Source organism: Leopardus geoffroyi, chromosome E3 (assembly GCF_018350155.1).
Source record: "Leopardus geoffroyi isolate Oge1 chromosome E3, O.geoffroyi_Oge1_pat1.0, whole genome shotgun sequence".
Classification (NCBI taxonomy): domain Eukaryota; kingdom Metazoa; phylum Chordata; class Mammalia; order Carnivora; family Felidae; genus Leopardus; species Leopardus geoffroyi.
In genome coordinates, this window is record NC_059340.1 from 33,703,898 (window position 1) to 33,720,083 (window position 16,186).

Consider the following 16,186-nt stretch of genomic DNA (forward strand, 5'->3'; position numbering starts at 1 on the left):
TATGGGTAGCTTTTGACGGGAGAACAGAGGGACCCTGGAAGTAAGTGCATTGAGTGGCCACCATAAGCATGGCCTTAAAAAGACCATGGCATTTGGAGTGGGGGTGTTAGAAAATGTGACGGGGTGGAAAACTAGTAAAAAAAAAATGCATAGGAAATGTCTGTAAATATTAGCTACTATTTATTAGGTGATAGCTATAAACCAGGCATAGTAAACCCGGAACAGTATTTTAAGGGCGCCACCCCTAATGCTACCCCTAAACCCGGGAGTTAGGTAACTGTTAGCTCAAACCACATGCAGCTGTCTTGGCTAGTTCGTGCAGTGTAACCTGATCCATTTTTTACAAAGAAAGAAATGAAGGCTCAGAGAATTTTAAATACGCTGCCGAAAGTGACACAGCCGGGAACACAAAGCCAGGCTTGGATTCCTGTTCTGTTTTCCACAACAGAGAAATAGCAATTCGTCCACATATTTATTCAGCATCGGCTTTGTACCAGGCACTCTGTTTGGCCCTGGAAATGCGATACTAAAGGCCTTCATGATGCTCACCATCTATTGGTTAAAAAATACCCCAAGACCAAAGACAGTCTAGAGCAGCTGTCTGGTAGAATGTAAGCCTCATGGAATCTTATGTTTTCTAGCAGCACATTAAACAAGGAAAAAGAAGCAGATGAAATTAATTTTAATAATCTGTTTTATTTCACCCAAGCTGTCTAAAATATTTCGATATGAAATCAACGTAAGGTTATTCATGAGATATTTTACACGATTTTTTTATACAGATTCTCCAAATCTTCTGTGTATTATGTCCTTAGGGCTCACCTCTATTCAGACTACTTCAGGTGCTCAATAGCCACCTGTACTTGGTGGCTGTTATAGTAAACAGTTCAGGTCTAGAGAGAACTTGAAATTCAGGCCTAGTTTCTTTGTAGTCATAATACAGGAAAAATGGGCCTCTCTGTTTTTCAGTGTTATTTCTGATCTCTTCGTATCACCCATTCATAGGGCACACAATGCAAGCAGTAGACAAGGGATGATCTGGACTTTAGCTTCATACACCTAAGTAGATACTAAAGGAAACTCGTTCGTATGTATGTCACATAATTTACATGTTTTCTAGTTTAATGTTGTGTATGTCACTGACAATGAAAACCCCAACTAGTTGGCTTTACCATCAGTCGTTGATAATAATACACAAGTGGACCCTCGGGAGACCCCTGGAGCCTCCACCCTGCTCAATTTTGCCAGCATGCTTTCCTGTATTTATTGCTCCTGATGGAAATGTTGAGGATGTAATTTGAAGCTTAGCAGCTGCCAGAATTTCTAATATTTTATCTGATCACCAAAAGTTTATAATCCATTTTAGAGAGATAAACAAAACAATGATAAGATTTTGCTGTTTAATACAAGTACCCAGCAGGTGTTAATGGGGACCAAGCAATGGGGTGTGTAATGGCATTTCCCTAGGTAAAGGATTTTGCTCTGGAGCTAGTTTAAATGGGAAGAAAGCCTGAGAAAATATGGATTCTCCTTCCTAGAAATTGGATGGGGGAATTGAAGGTAATAGGTGTTTGCATCCTGCCAACTTCATAATGAAATTACCATTTAACAAAAAATTTTGGTAGAGGTTCCCCCCCCCCCAACCACACACACACAAGGGATTGAAGACTGTTAATAAAATTAAAAAAAGGAAAAACTAAAGAACCTATATTAACATTGAGTATACAGACTCATTGGTCCAGAATATTAAATCTTAAAGGAACACAGAAAATGAGGGAGTGTGAGAATGTCCATATAGTTGTTTCCATATAACCTGAAGAAGAGCCATCACATCTAAATAATCATCCTGCTCATTCCATCTGATCTCACTACAAGAGGGGAGAAGAGGAATGGGTGGAAGAAGTAATGATGGGGAATCAAAGAGGAGGGAGGCTTAAGTAAATTCAGCTGGCAAATCAAAAGAAGATATGGATACTCCGTGGTACACGCCAGCTCCGTGGATAAAACAGCGACTGTGGTGTTCAGTCGTGATATGTAATGCTGTGAGTGGCCCTCCCCGGCCTCATGTCTATGTCAGAGCCAAAGCATTTGCTCTCTGGTCTGCCTTTTCCAAAAAGATAACAAACTGGATATTTCTAAACCTCTTGATAATTGACTGAAATTTTCAGTTCATCCACATTTGGGCCATTAGATAGATCCATCCTGAGCTCTTTCCATCCCAAAGGGATGGGCAAATTGAAACCAGGCTTGGTAGCTAATTTGATTCAACAACAACAACAGTGATAATAAAAAAAGACCTTAGTGAATTGGCTGGCCTAACCCTAAGTTTTGGGTAGCAAATACAGAGTGACTTGGCAACTGATATCATACTAGCTCCTACTCACTGGTGGTCTTTGTCTGCAATATTTATATTGAAATTCCATGAACAGTGTTCCATTCTGTTCCATGGTTCTATGCCATTGGCTTTATGGCTTCCTCCATGCAGTGCATCACCACCCCTTTCCCCTGGCCATTCACCTAGCCAGCCCTTATTATCCCTTCCTGACACAATCCAAACATTTCAACTTTGTTTCCTGATTCCAACTCTGCCATCAGAGCAGAGCCATTCTATTCCTTCCACTCTTCACCAGCCTACTTAATACAAATCTCTAATTTCATACTTACTGTCTTTATTCCAATTATTTATTGCAGGAATGTATTTGTTTACTTTTGTATCATTTTTCCTATCACATCTCTTGGCACAGGTCATGACACATAGTAGGTACTCAAATATGTCTATAGGTTGGATGGGTGGGTGGGTGAATGGATCAATACATGGATGGATGGATGGATGGATGGATGGATGGATGGATGGACGGACAGACGGACAGATGGATGGACGGAAAGATGGATGAATGGGTGGGTGGGTGGGTGGGTGGATGGATGGATAGATAGATACACGGGTGGGTAGGTGGGTGGATGGATGGATGGATATATGCATGGGTGGGTGGATTGACAGAATGATGGGTGGATGGATGGATACAAGGATGGATGGACTGACAGATGCATGGATGGAAGGATGGATAGATGCATGGATGGGTGGATTGATGGATGGATGGATGGATGGATGGATGGATGGATGGGTGGACAGATGATACAAGGATGGATGGACTGATGGACGGATGGACGGATGGTAGATTCATGGATGGGTGGATTGACAGAATGATGGATGGATGGACAGATGGACGATAAAAGGATGTATGGATGGAAGGATGAATGGATTGATAGATGGATAGATGCATGGATGGGTGTATTGACAGATGGATGGATGGACAGACAGATGGATGGATGAATGGATAAATGGATGGATGGATAGATGCATGGATGGGTAGATTTATAGAATAATGGATGGATGGATGGATGGATGGACGATGGACAGATGATATAAGGATGGATGGACTGATGGACGGACAGATAGATTAATGGATTGATGGATGGATGGATAGATGCATGGATGGGCAGATTGACAGAATGATGGATGGATGGATGGATGGATACAAGGATGGATGGACTGATGGACGGATGAATGGATGGATGGATGGATGGATGGATGGATGGATGGATGGACAGACGATGGATGGATGGATGTATACACGGATGGATGACACTTGTGGTGATGATCTGTCAACATACTCAACCACCAAACATGAACTCCAATGCTACAATGGGCCACGGCTAAAATTAATCATGGGGAACAAAAGCAAAAGTCAAATTGGAAAAATACAAACGGAGTAATTTAGGTCCCCCTAGTTAGTGAGAGGTTTTTAGACATAAACAAAAACGTTGGAGTTGTCCTTCAATGCAGAGAAGCATTTTTACTTCTTCTCTTGGCAGGAAATCCGACTGCATGACTGCTTTACTTAAAACCTTTCATGGATCTCCATGGTCTTCTAAACAACATCCAAACCCTTCAGGGCAGTATTCAAAGTCATTTACGATCTGGCTTCAGGGATTCTCTTCAGACAAATCCCACTGCCCCTCAGCTTACTAAGCTATTCCCTGCTTTCCCTAGCATGTGTCACTGCCTTTGCTGACTCTTCTTTACTCAGGGTGATTCTTTGGCTCAGAACTCTTTTCTCCCATCTCTTCTTAACCCTTTTACTCTCCTAGATTCCCCAGGAAGTGCCGCCTGTATCCCTTAGGTTGAGTGAGGGGCCTTCCTCGGCATTCTTACATCTCCCACTCACTGTGCATTTGTGCATGAGTGGTGTTCTACGTGCTGTCATTGTTTATGTGCCTGTGTCACTGAGTGGTAAAGATACCTGTAGGAGGGCGGACAGCCACTGCGGTTTTTATTCCTGTATCTAGAAGACTCCCCGTAGGGTCTGACATATAATAGACATTCAGTAAATAGTTGTTGAATCAACAAAATACCTATGAGGAAATGATCACAGATACCTTGCATGCACACCAAATAGAGTGATTACTCTTTGCTCCTTCTAGAATCGCAGTGCTTTATTTTTCTGTTTTTTAACAAACACTATTTGCAAGAAACTTGGAGAACAAAAAGACACACACACACAAATAAAAGGTACCTGTAATCCCTCTGTGCATAGACAAACCCTATTTTTATTCTCTTCTGTTTAACATTAAATAGTGAGCATTTTCTCTTCACCCTTAACTTGTCATCAAAACACGATTTAGAAAAAAAAAATAGTTCATTGAATGGATACACAATATTTTCTTTTTTGCCTTTTCCCCAGTTTCTTCACCTTGTCCTTGGAGACCTGATTCTCCCTCCGCACAACACAGTCTCCACAATGGCTGCCCAGGGGCAGACATGTGACCAGTTAGGACAGTCCCTGGTTTTAGAATTTTTTTCGTAGTCTATTTCTCCTCCTTAATATTTTACTTCTTCAGCTGCTTTTGGTGTTAAGGGAATGTGAAGCAAGAAAATGCCATGGCCTTGAGATAGCCTGTCTGTCTGGGATCTCTGAATATTTCAACCCACCATACTACATTAACTGAGTATCTGCCAGGTGGTATGTTCCCATGCAAGTCTGACAGCTTCACCTTTTTCTTAAGCTGCAAGGAGAAGTGGAATCCCGGGGACCCTCCCACCCGAATCATGGGAGTTGACCTCTGCCTCCCTCCCTCCCTGTCTGCATCCACCTTGCCTACAGGCAAGGTGGCTTTGAGGGGTGCTGGAGATAAGAGTATCATAAGGAGGACAGATGTTGTGCAATGAAAACACCTAGGCTAAGGGTTGACCATACGGATGTTATATAAGGCGGATGGTGAGGCGAGGCGTTGTCCTTGATGCCTCTCTCTCCCCCAACCTCCACATCACTAAACACCTGCTAAATATTCTCCACTTGGTCCTATTTGTGGCAGCTGGTATTTATCCTTCTCCTCCCTTTCTTTTGGGGCCACAACAGTTCCCAGGCCAACATCCTCTCTGACCTGGATAATAAGCACAGTGTAACCAACCCCCTATGTCCCCTCCAACTCATTCTGTACAGAACACTCAAGTCATATTATACAAGAAAAGTCCGATTGTACCACCTCCTTGATTAAAGCCTTCAGTATCTTCCTACTGTTTTAAAACAAAAACAAAAGTCTTTAACATGGCCTGAAAAGTCTTCCTGTATTTCACCGATTCATCTTCTCAGCCATACCACATCCCACATTCTTCTGTCTCTCTCTCTGCTTTGGTCTCGCTGGATTGCAGTCAATCCCTCATCTGTACTAGTACAGGGCCTTTGCACGTGCTGCTGCCCTTTGCCTGGAATATGCTTATATCCTTTTTTTTTTTTAACCTAGTTAATACTGACTCCTTATAGCCTTGCCTGACCCCTGTTTCACTTCCACATGGCACACTCACCTCTCTACTATATCACTTGTCATAGATCTGTAATTAATTAATGCCTGTCCTGTCCTTTAGACTATAAGCTTCATGGGGAGAGGGATCCTATCTGTTTCCTTACTTATCTTCATCCAAGTGGCTGCGTCCCGGCCTGTAGCAAATATCTAATAAGTATTAGTAGAACGAGTAATGAACAGATGGGATACTATTTCTTGGAAGCTGTATACCATGTGGTTTATGAGCAAGCAGCTTCCTTTAGGGAAGCTTATTAAAACATAATAGAACATGCTTTAAGACCCTCCTGTACTATCATTTGGACAGAAGTCTATGGGCATGGCAGGATGGAAGGGTCCATCCCATGTGCTAATTACAATTACTAATGCCTAAACAGGATTGGGGATGCTGAGAGTGATTACAGGTTCATGGAAATGAGTGCCTGGCCAATTAGCAGTGCCCACGCGGGTACTAATACTTCCTTGGATAGAGGCCACCTGTTGTGCATGATGATGGCCACATAAGTCTTCACTTTCTGAGTGTTACGTTGATGGTGGCATCCGCTCATCTGACCTCTTGAATTCTTCCCTAAAAATACGTCTTTCTCTCTTCCTCTCTCTAGATTTATGGTCAACGTGACATGGGATGGCAAAGACTTGTCCTTCACTGAGGAAGGCTATCAGGTGCACCCCAGGCTGGTGGTGATTGTGCTGAACAAGGACAGAGAATGGGAAAAGGTGAGCATCCTTCGGCATGCCGCGTATAGGGGAAGGATGAAAGCAGGGGCCACAGAGGGGCTCGGCTTACTCCTTTTCCTCACATGTTTTCTGCTGAGCGGCTCCAGATCCCATCCCACGACCAGAACCAGATGTTTCTTGGAACAAGGCAGACCAAATATCATCAGGTGCAGGCAGAATGCTTTTCCTGGGTAAACTGTGGTGATCATGTGCTATTCTGTGTGTCAGCTTCTCACATCTCATTAGGAAGGGTCCTTGAAGGACTTAGGATAAATAACGTAAAGACTAAAGTTTGGTTCATGTTGGTACAATAGTACATGTTTGCTACAGAGCAGTGATCACACGAGTCTGCCTAAACCCCATATTATGTACCATAATTACACATTTTGCCATATGGAGGAACCCCTGTATTTTCATCTCTGTAGTCTTTTACTTTAAATCAACCCATTTCCGAAACTTAAGCATGTCACTTCTACAAATCACAGGTTGATTATATTTCTTGTAAAGCACATTTTTTAGAACATGTATATTAACTATTAAAAAATGAAAAACACCACTGCAGGGAAAAAAAATCATCACACGTCTTACCCAAGGCCGTGTCCTGAGTCAGAGAGGGGAGATGTCACAGGATTTACAGATGACGCCATGAGAACGATGACAGTATCTGTCCCACTTTCCCACTCTCCCACCAAGTTCCAAGTCAGTAGCCATACTATCACATAAAGAGCAGAATAAAAGAGATCAAAAGGAAGCCTGTGTCTTTATCTTGTCTTTTTTGACAAGCAAAGCATGGCTTCTAAATTGCTTCAGCAGCTTGAGATTTCTTTTCACTTTGCACATCAGATGGGCTTGAGAGATCCTAGGGGTAGGAAGATGCAGGATGTGGTGAGGAACCGTCCTATAATTAACTAGCATCAGAAAAAAGTTCTGTGCAAACAGATGCATTGACTCTGGACGATCAATGATGCATTCCTAGAAGGGAAGATGAAGAGAAAGCTTTGGAAGATTTTGCCTGCTACACCCCACAGCTACAAAAGAAACTTTTCTTCAAGTGCACTTAGGGAACTCACCAAAGTAGACTGTGTTCTCAAGCATAAAACAAGTCTCGATGTATCTAAAAGGATTGAAATAATGCAGAATGCTTTCTTTGACCACACAGTGTTAAAACAAAAGTTAATAATAAAAGTATATCTACAGGATCACCAGATGTTTGGAAATTAGTTCCGGCCTGTGAATAGCCCACGGTCAAAGAAAAAAAGACATAAGAAAATATTTTGAATGAAATGACCTTGAAAAACACAGCATGTCAAAATTTGAAGAATAAAGTTGAAGATGTGCTAAGGGGGAAATTTATAGCTGTGACAGCTTATAAATAGAAAAAATAAGGGAAGTGTAAAGTCAGTGATTGAAGCTTCTACATTAAGAAGCTAGGAAAAGAGCAAAGGGAACCCAAATGAAGTAGAAGGAAGAAAACAATAAATATAAGAGTAAAAATCAAAGTCAAATACAAATATAGAGAAAAATCAACAAAGCCAAAAGCTAGTTCTTTGAAATGGTTAATGAAACTCGTAATTTCTAGCAAGAGTGATCACACTAAAGATAGAAAACACAAATACTAATAATCAGTACTAAAAATGTAAGAGGGAATATTAACACAGACATTATAGATCCTGTAGACATTAAAACGATCAAAAAATTGGGAATAATGTATGCCAACAAATTCCACAATGTAGATAAAATGGGCAAAGTTTTTTTGGAAAAAAAACAAACAAACACCCACCAATTTCCAAAACTGACATAAAAAGAAATAGACTGTCTGAATTCCCTAAGTTTCTAAGCTCTAAACTTGCTAAGAAATTGAACTCATAACTAAAATCTTTCCCATTTCAAAAACAAGAAAAACTCCTGACCTAGATGGCTTCACTGTGAATTCCATGAGACATTTTAAAAAGAAATGACACCACTCTATGTAATGTTTCAATATAGTAGTAATCAGAACCCAGCAATATATTAAAAAAGAATAATATATCATGGATAAAGGATGTTTATCTTATGAACTGGTTTAATGTTCAAAAAAATCAGTCTAACTTACCGTGTTAATATAATAAAGGAATAAATTGCATGGCCTTCTCAACAGATGCCAAAAAAGCATTTGATGAAATCTAATATACCCATTCATGGTAAAGAGGGAGATTTCTCAATCTGATAAAGGTTATCTATGAAAGCCCTATAAGTAACATTTTGCATAGTGATAAAGTGATGAAAATAGATCTGTAAACATACATTCAAGTGATTTGTGATGAATAATTATGACAGTGAGGGAAAAGAAAGTCCTTTTAATAAATGTTGCTAGATCAACCAGATATCCATATAGAAAAAAAAAATACCTTAACCCATAGTTCACATTATACATAAAAATTACTTAACATAAATTTCCAACTTAAATGTAAGTTAAAACTGTCAAGTTCCCAGAAGAAAATTTAGGAAGCTATTGCTGTGATCTGAGAAAGTAGAATGCAAAAGGCATTAAGCATATAGTAAAAATAATAAACTGGACTCCACCAAAATTTAAAAATTTTTAAATTTTGCTCATGTACCAACACGGTTAGAAAATGAAAAGGCAAGCCACAGACTTGGAAAAGAATATTAGCTATGGTTTTATTCATATACATACACATACACACACACACACACATATACACACAAAGAACTCCTATGAATCAATAATAAAAAAGAAAAACAACACAGAAATGTGAAATTAAGTTAGACACTTCACAAAAGATATTACTCAAATGGCCAGTAAGTAAATGAAAACATGCTTAACATTGTCGATCATCAGAGACATGCAAACTAAGACCAGAATGATATTTCACTTCACACCCACTGAATGGCTAAAATGAAAGACTGACAATACCAAGTGTTGACAAGGATATGGAGCAATTGAATCTCTTAAATATGGCTGATCACAATGCAAAATTGCAATCACTGTGGAAAAGTGTTTGCCAGTTTCTTACAAAACTAAACATATGCAAACCTTACAACCTAGTAATTCCGCTCCTAGGTATTTACTGTAAATAAATATAAGCATATACCCCCAAAGTAATATTTGTATAAGAATGTTCATTGCAACTTGATTTCTTCATAATAGAACATCAGAAGGAATGCCAATGTGCAGCAACAAGAATGGATAAATAAATTATGGTATATTCACAAAATGGAATGCTACTCATTAATAAGGAATGAACTGGTAATACTTACAACATGCATGAATTGCCAAGCATTATGTTGAACAAAAGAAGGCAAACACAGAGAAATATACTATATAATTCCATCTATGTAAAGTTCAATAAGAGGCAAAACCAGTCTATGGGGTTAGAAACAGGAATGGTGGTTGCTTTGGTGGAGGAGGGGCATAGGGAGCTTTCTCAAGTTACGGCATTGTTCTTTATCTTGACATTTGTCAAAGTGCATCAGACTTTTACCCAGCATCTGTTTATTTCCTTGCATGTTGTTGTACCTTAATTAAAAACAATTTTTGAAACCCTTCATATTGAGATTCCCAGCACAACTACCAGTGTTGCCTAAGTTTTTGTATTTAACCCCCGTAAACAAATACTAATTATATCAACAATAGCCATTGTTTATTGAACACCTGCTCTATTTCTCCTCTAGGAGGTACACCCAAGCACTGAATCTCCCCCCTCCCTCCCTCCCTCCCTTCTTTCTTCCTTCCTTCCTTCCTTCCTTCCTTCCTTCCTTCCTTCCTTCCTTCCTTCCACAAATACTTATTTAGTGCCTACTACGTGCCAGGCACTATTCTTGATACTTGGAATTTGTCAGTGAACAAGACAGACAAAAAAACAACTTCTGTACTCGTGGAACTTAGATTCTAGTCTGCATGTGGAGGAGGGTGGGGTGGGAGTCTGTGTACTTTTGTGAGGTTTTAGGAAAGAATTGAATTCTAGTTAACTGGCACCTGGTATACCCTGTGGCCCACATCTCCATCATTGAGCTGGGCTCAGTGCATCTGGGACACAGGACATGCCTTTTTTTTTTTTTTTTCAACCTGTAATGTTTTCCTGGACCCACTCCTTATATCTATCCTTCAAGTTCTGGGTTTTCTTTCCTCTTACAAATGCAAAGCCAACATGCAAATTGCCTTCTTCTTATTCTTAATAGGAGGTAGGGAACGTGGGCCTTTCTGCCTTATGGTGTTGTGGTTTGGGGTTCTTTTTCAACAGTTTGAAGTTACACAACCTGAGGATCCCTTGTGGAGCTGTGAAATCCATCTCCTTGCTTGGATCTCACCTGTCCTGGGTCCGACTTGGCTCACCCCTGTGAATTTTCAGTGCTGCCCGTGGATCCGGCTCATTTGCCAGAGAGCCTGTGTACAGGGAGGCCACTGCAGCCCAGGTGATAACATTGCATAAAAGAAAGCTGCCCTTGATGTGCTGTTTCCAGACGCAGAAAGTGCCCTTTTAATATTTTGTGTGTTCTCCTTCCAATTCCTGTTGAAATATAACAATTTCTCAAAAAGGCAGCTCGGGGAATTACTGCCGAATGGAGCTTAGACTGTACAACTGCTTCCTGTGGTTGGTCTGTTCTCTTGGCACTCAGGGGATCCAGTGCTTCAGAAAAAACTCCTTGTGCTTCTGTCTTGAAGAAAGAGGAAGCCAGTGGAGCAGCTAAATACCAGTCATGTCATCCTTAAACCTGCCCCCCCAGCAGGAGACACAGTACAGCAGGTCGTCAGAGGGGACAGGCTGCCGAAGGAGGGAGCTGTTATTCTGGGGCTCGGAGGCATCTTCTTTTTGTCTCTGAGGTCACCCAGTGGCATCACGGGAGGCAGCCGCATGTAAGGAGGGTGTCTTGGAAATCGTGACAAGCCGTTGGAGGGGCATTTGCTCTCCGCGGGGCCTTTGTGTGTGGCTGGAGGGCATTATTCCAGTGCCGTGCACAGTGCCCACCTGTGTTCAGCAGACCTAGAACTCGGTGCTAAGCAGGCTTTCTTCTTGCCAGTCAGGACTTCCATGCTCCTTGCCTCTCCTTTTCTGCAGTGGTTTTGCTCTTCCTTGGAGCTTGGTGGGTCCAAGGCTTCCCAGAGATATTTGAAAACAGTGCCATTGATACAAGGCAATTGACACCCCAGTGCCCACTACGGGCCGACTCTGTGGCCACCATTCCATCAGGCACCGGGGCCATTCCAAGGGTGAGTAAGAAACCATCCCCCTCCTCAGGTAGCTCATAACCAAGCCTTCACCGGGGTGAGAAGGGTGAACTTGACTTGGCCAGTTGGGGTAGTTTTCAAGAAGTTAGGGGCTTTGGAGCTGGGCTTGAGTATAGACTGCATTTCTCCAAGTGGAATCATTTTCTTCTTAACTACTTGAAAGCAATGCTTTGGGAATAATTGTATTTACCATTTTGGGTTATACTAGCTTTAAAATGAACATATACATGGGAGTGCCTGGGTGGTTTAGTCAGTTAAGCATCTGACTTCGGCTCAGGTCACGATCTCATGGTTCATGGGTTCTAGCCCCGCATTGGGCTCTGTGCTGACAGCTCAGAGCCTGGAGCCTGCTTCAGGATTCTGTCTCCCTCTCTCTCTGCCCCTCCCTGCTCATTCTCTGTCTCTCTGTCTCTGTCTCTGTCTCTCTCAAGAATAAACATTTAAAATTTTTGTTTTAATTTTAAATTAATGTATATATGTATATGTGCACACACAAATATACACATATGTACAGACTAGCTTTACAATGGAGATAGATTTAGAAAGAGAGACAGAAAGGGAGAGAGAGAGATTCCAAGAAAGATTTTGAAGGCAGTTTGGAATTTTTGACCTCAAACAGGAATAGGACAAAACCCATACCTGTTGAAGTAAAAGAACCCTCTTGTTTTCCAGAGAAGCACTAATTAAGGATGATAGTAATGCTCCAGAAGACATGAGGGGCACATATCGTGTCTTCCCAAACCCAGAGTCCCACTCTGGTGCTCTGAAGCACCCTCCTCCCCTTTGTTCTCTCCGGTATGCTTGCGTTTTCATTGGTGCCCTCGGCACCAGCTGCCTTCCGCATAGGATGACTCCCAGATTGCTCACTGCAGCCCAGACCTCCCGATCTCCAGACTTGCTTGCAGAATACCCCCAGGTGGAGAGCTCCCAGGCCTCCAGCTTCCATCATGTAGTACCTGGCAGAGGGTGTTGGGACCTGAAACAGGTCACTAACCTGAATTTCTGTTTGGGAGGCAGAGCTAAGAATGCCTCCTTGAGATGAGCTGTTGAAAAAACTAAATGGGATCATGCATGTAAGATTCTCACCCTAGTTCTTGGTACAGGGTAGTCTTTTCCTTTTAATTTCTTTTTTGTTTTTATGTATTTTAGAGAGAGAGCATGCTTAGCACCAAGCCCAACATGGGGCTCGATCCCACCACCCTGAGATCATGACCTGAGCCAAAATCAAGAGTCAACGCTCAACTGACCGAGCCACCCAAGACATGATGTGGCACGTCAGCGTGTCCTCAGACTTAGGGAGGCTTTCATCAACGGTGGTGATGGCCAAACAATTGCCTGTCACATGCACTTGTGACATGATGTCATTTCCAATTATGGAATGCTCCAGCCCTCTCCCTTCTAGATCACTGTATTTTATTACTCCTCCCCACTTTCCCACCTTGCTTAGCCCAGAATGACCCCGTGAGTCTCAGGAACTCGTGAGAATGTGCAGAAGATTTCTAGTGTGTGTTTTTGTCTGATATCAAGAATCTCTGAAAAAGCTCGTTCTGCTGAAAGATTGGAGTATTTATGCAAGCATTGTGTTTGGCCTCTGCAGACACATATTCCAATGATCATGTGACGGAGGTCATGGAGGAAAATTATAATCGAGAGGCGACTAGTAAGTGACAATCAATAGAGCAATTGTGTGCGTTGCTGAAGCGCACCATTTGCACCTTCTGCGAGCCGTCACAAGCACGTTTTGACTTCCACCATGTGCCCACTTCACTTAGAAAACAATGGCAGCCCAGTTGATGAAGCCATGCGCTCTGGCTGTGACTAGCCCTGAGAGAATGAAGTTGGTTTTCAAGCTTTCACTTGCCCTTTGACCATTCTATGCCTGGTGCTCAATAGCCAAGACTCAGTCAATATTAGTAAAATGGAAGGGTTCCTGGGTGGCTCAGTTGGTCAAGCATCTGACTCTTGATTTCAGCTCAGGTCATGACCTCCTGGATTATGAGTTCGAGCCCCATATCAGGCTCTGTGCTGATTCTCTGTCTCCCTCTGCCCCTCCCCTGCTTGCTCTCTCTCTCTCTCTCTCTCTTTCTCTCTGTCTCTCTCTGTCTCTCAAAATAAATAAAATAAACATTAAAATCTTTTTAAAATACCTGTAGAATGGTTTTGAGAATGGATGGAAAAATTGGTTTTCAAGAATTTCCCCCCATGTGGAACATCTTTTAGTGTTGGCCATTCAAGTGTAGTTCTTGGGGCAACTTGTATCACAGTCACCATGGGAACGAGGTGAAGGTCTTATCCCTACCTCAAACCTGTGGAATGATCATTTCTGGTTCTGCTTTTTTCATCAGCTCTTCTCATGATTCTCATGCCCGTTAAGGATGTAGAGTGCTGCTTTAGGACATAGATTTACTCTTTATGACAGTGAAGAAATGGTTTCGTCTATGTCGTCCTGGTTGTCAGGACTTTTTCCATCTTAGTCTCTGTGCCTCTTTCTTCCTCTGGAATATAATGCATAGTAGCAATGTTTAAGAGGAATGGTAATGAGGGAAAAGGAAGCAAGGAAATTGGTGTCTTGTTGCCCCTTGAGTCATCTCTGGTGAATGACACCATACCGATCGATGCCCAGTGAAATGTTGTTTATGGGTGTAGATCACTTCCTGCCTCTGGTGTGTCCTCCATTTGTATTGTTACTGAATGATTTATTTTTCTGCTAAATCTGTCTCCCATAAGCGGACATGGTTGGATTGGGGGTCTATAACCCTTATTTATCCACACACGTATTCCATCAGACAGCATTTCCTGAGCGCCTACCGTGTGCAAGTCATTGTTGAGGGTTGCAGTAACATGTAGACCAGCCTTCGATATACTAAAGAGTCTAACAGGGCACTCAGAGAGGCTCATAAATGCAAGATGGTGTGATATGTGCCACAAAAAATGTTCTGATAAAACCCTGCAGTATTTAGAGAAGATACATGTTATGTTGTAGGCAGAAGGATCAAAGGCATCTCAGTCAGAGGACTTCCCACTTGAACAAGGTGTCACAGAACAGGCATGATCCAGACTTGTGAGTATGTCTGGGAAAGCCATTCCAGGTGCAAGGAACATCGTAAGGTGAAGCCCAGAATCAAGGAGTTCAGTGTGTTAGAAACATAGCTCGTGTGTCGGCAGAATTCTAAAAATGGCCCCCAGTGCTCCTCACCGCCCCCTCCCCCTAGTCCTCTCCCCTCGGAGGGTGTGTGGATATGATGAGATAGACCTTCCATGATGCTTAGGTGAGGGAGCCAAAGGGGTTGTCAGCTGACTTTGAGTAAATCAAGAGGAAGATTATCAGGGTGGACCTAAATGTCATCTTGCGATGACCCTTTAAAAGTAGAGATTTTTCTGCAACAGCTAGCAGAAGGGGAGGCCAGACAGATTCGAGCATGGGGAGGATTTAACTGCTAGGCTTGAGGACTGAGGGGCCACATGACAGGGCATTTAGGGGGCCACCTGGAGCTGAGTTTCATCCCTGGCCAACAGCCAGCAGGGACTCAAGGCTGTCGGCTACCAAGCTGAACGAGTTTGGAAGCGGGTTCTTCCCAGATCCCCCAGCCATGACCCCGGGCTGGCTGACACCTTGATTTTGGCCTTGTGTGACCCCAAGCAGAGAACCCAGCTGAGCCCTGCTGGACTTTGGGCCTACGGAGCTGTGAGGTGCTGTAAAAAGGGGTGCCGTTTCAGGCAGTTGAATTTGGGGCAGTTGCTTACACAATAGAAAATGAATACGGATTGTTGCAAGGGAAATTATGGGAAAGAGGGACCGTGCTGGATTGTGAATTCTGGGCTACGGCACTTTATTCAGTGAAGAAGAAGAGAAAACAGGATAATGACGATAATAATAATAGCTAACATTTGTTTAGTATTGTTGAAGCACCATGTAAGGCGCTAAGCGTTCAAATATATAAACTCATCTCATCCTGATCCGAGGACTGTGATACAGAAGCGACGTTACCTTCTCTTATAAATTAGACAGTGAGGCCCAGACAAATGCGACAATTATCTCAGGCTCACAGAGCTGGAAAGGTGCAAAACCAGGGTACCGACCCCACAGCCAGCTCGCTTACACATGCACTCTGCTGCTGCTTTAAAAATGGTGATTGGCATGGATCTTTGGGGAAATTTCTCAGGGGCTGTTTAAGTCGCTCGGGTTAGAGGGAGTATAGGCATGAACAGGGACAGTGGTAGTGCCACCTGAGAGGCACCTCAGAAGGGGATTGGAAGCACATGGAATTCACTGGATGATTTGCTGAGAGATTCATGACAGAGCAGAAGCATCAGATTTTTTTTTTTTTTAATTTTTAGGCGTGGGTGTGTGCTTCGGCATTTCTGGATTGAGTACTTCCAGAG

General features: G+C 42.4%; 1 protein-coding gene across 1 annotated transcript in view; it reads left to right on the top strand.

Moving 5' to 3' along the window:
• Positions 1-16,186, top strand: part of GRIN2A (glutamate ionotropic receptor NMDA type subunit 2A) — a 373,011-nt gene that overhangs the window by 255,035 nt on the left and 101,790 nt on the right. Inside the window, exon 5 of the mRNA XM_045462078.1 lies at positions 6,462-6,576. Within this exon, the coding sequence (XP_045318034.1) occupies positions 6,462-6,576 (115 nt within the window). The remainder of the gene's footprint in view (positions 1-6,461; positions 6,577-16,186) is intronic.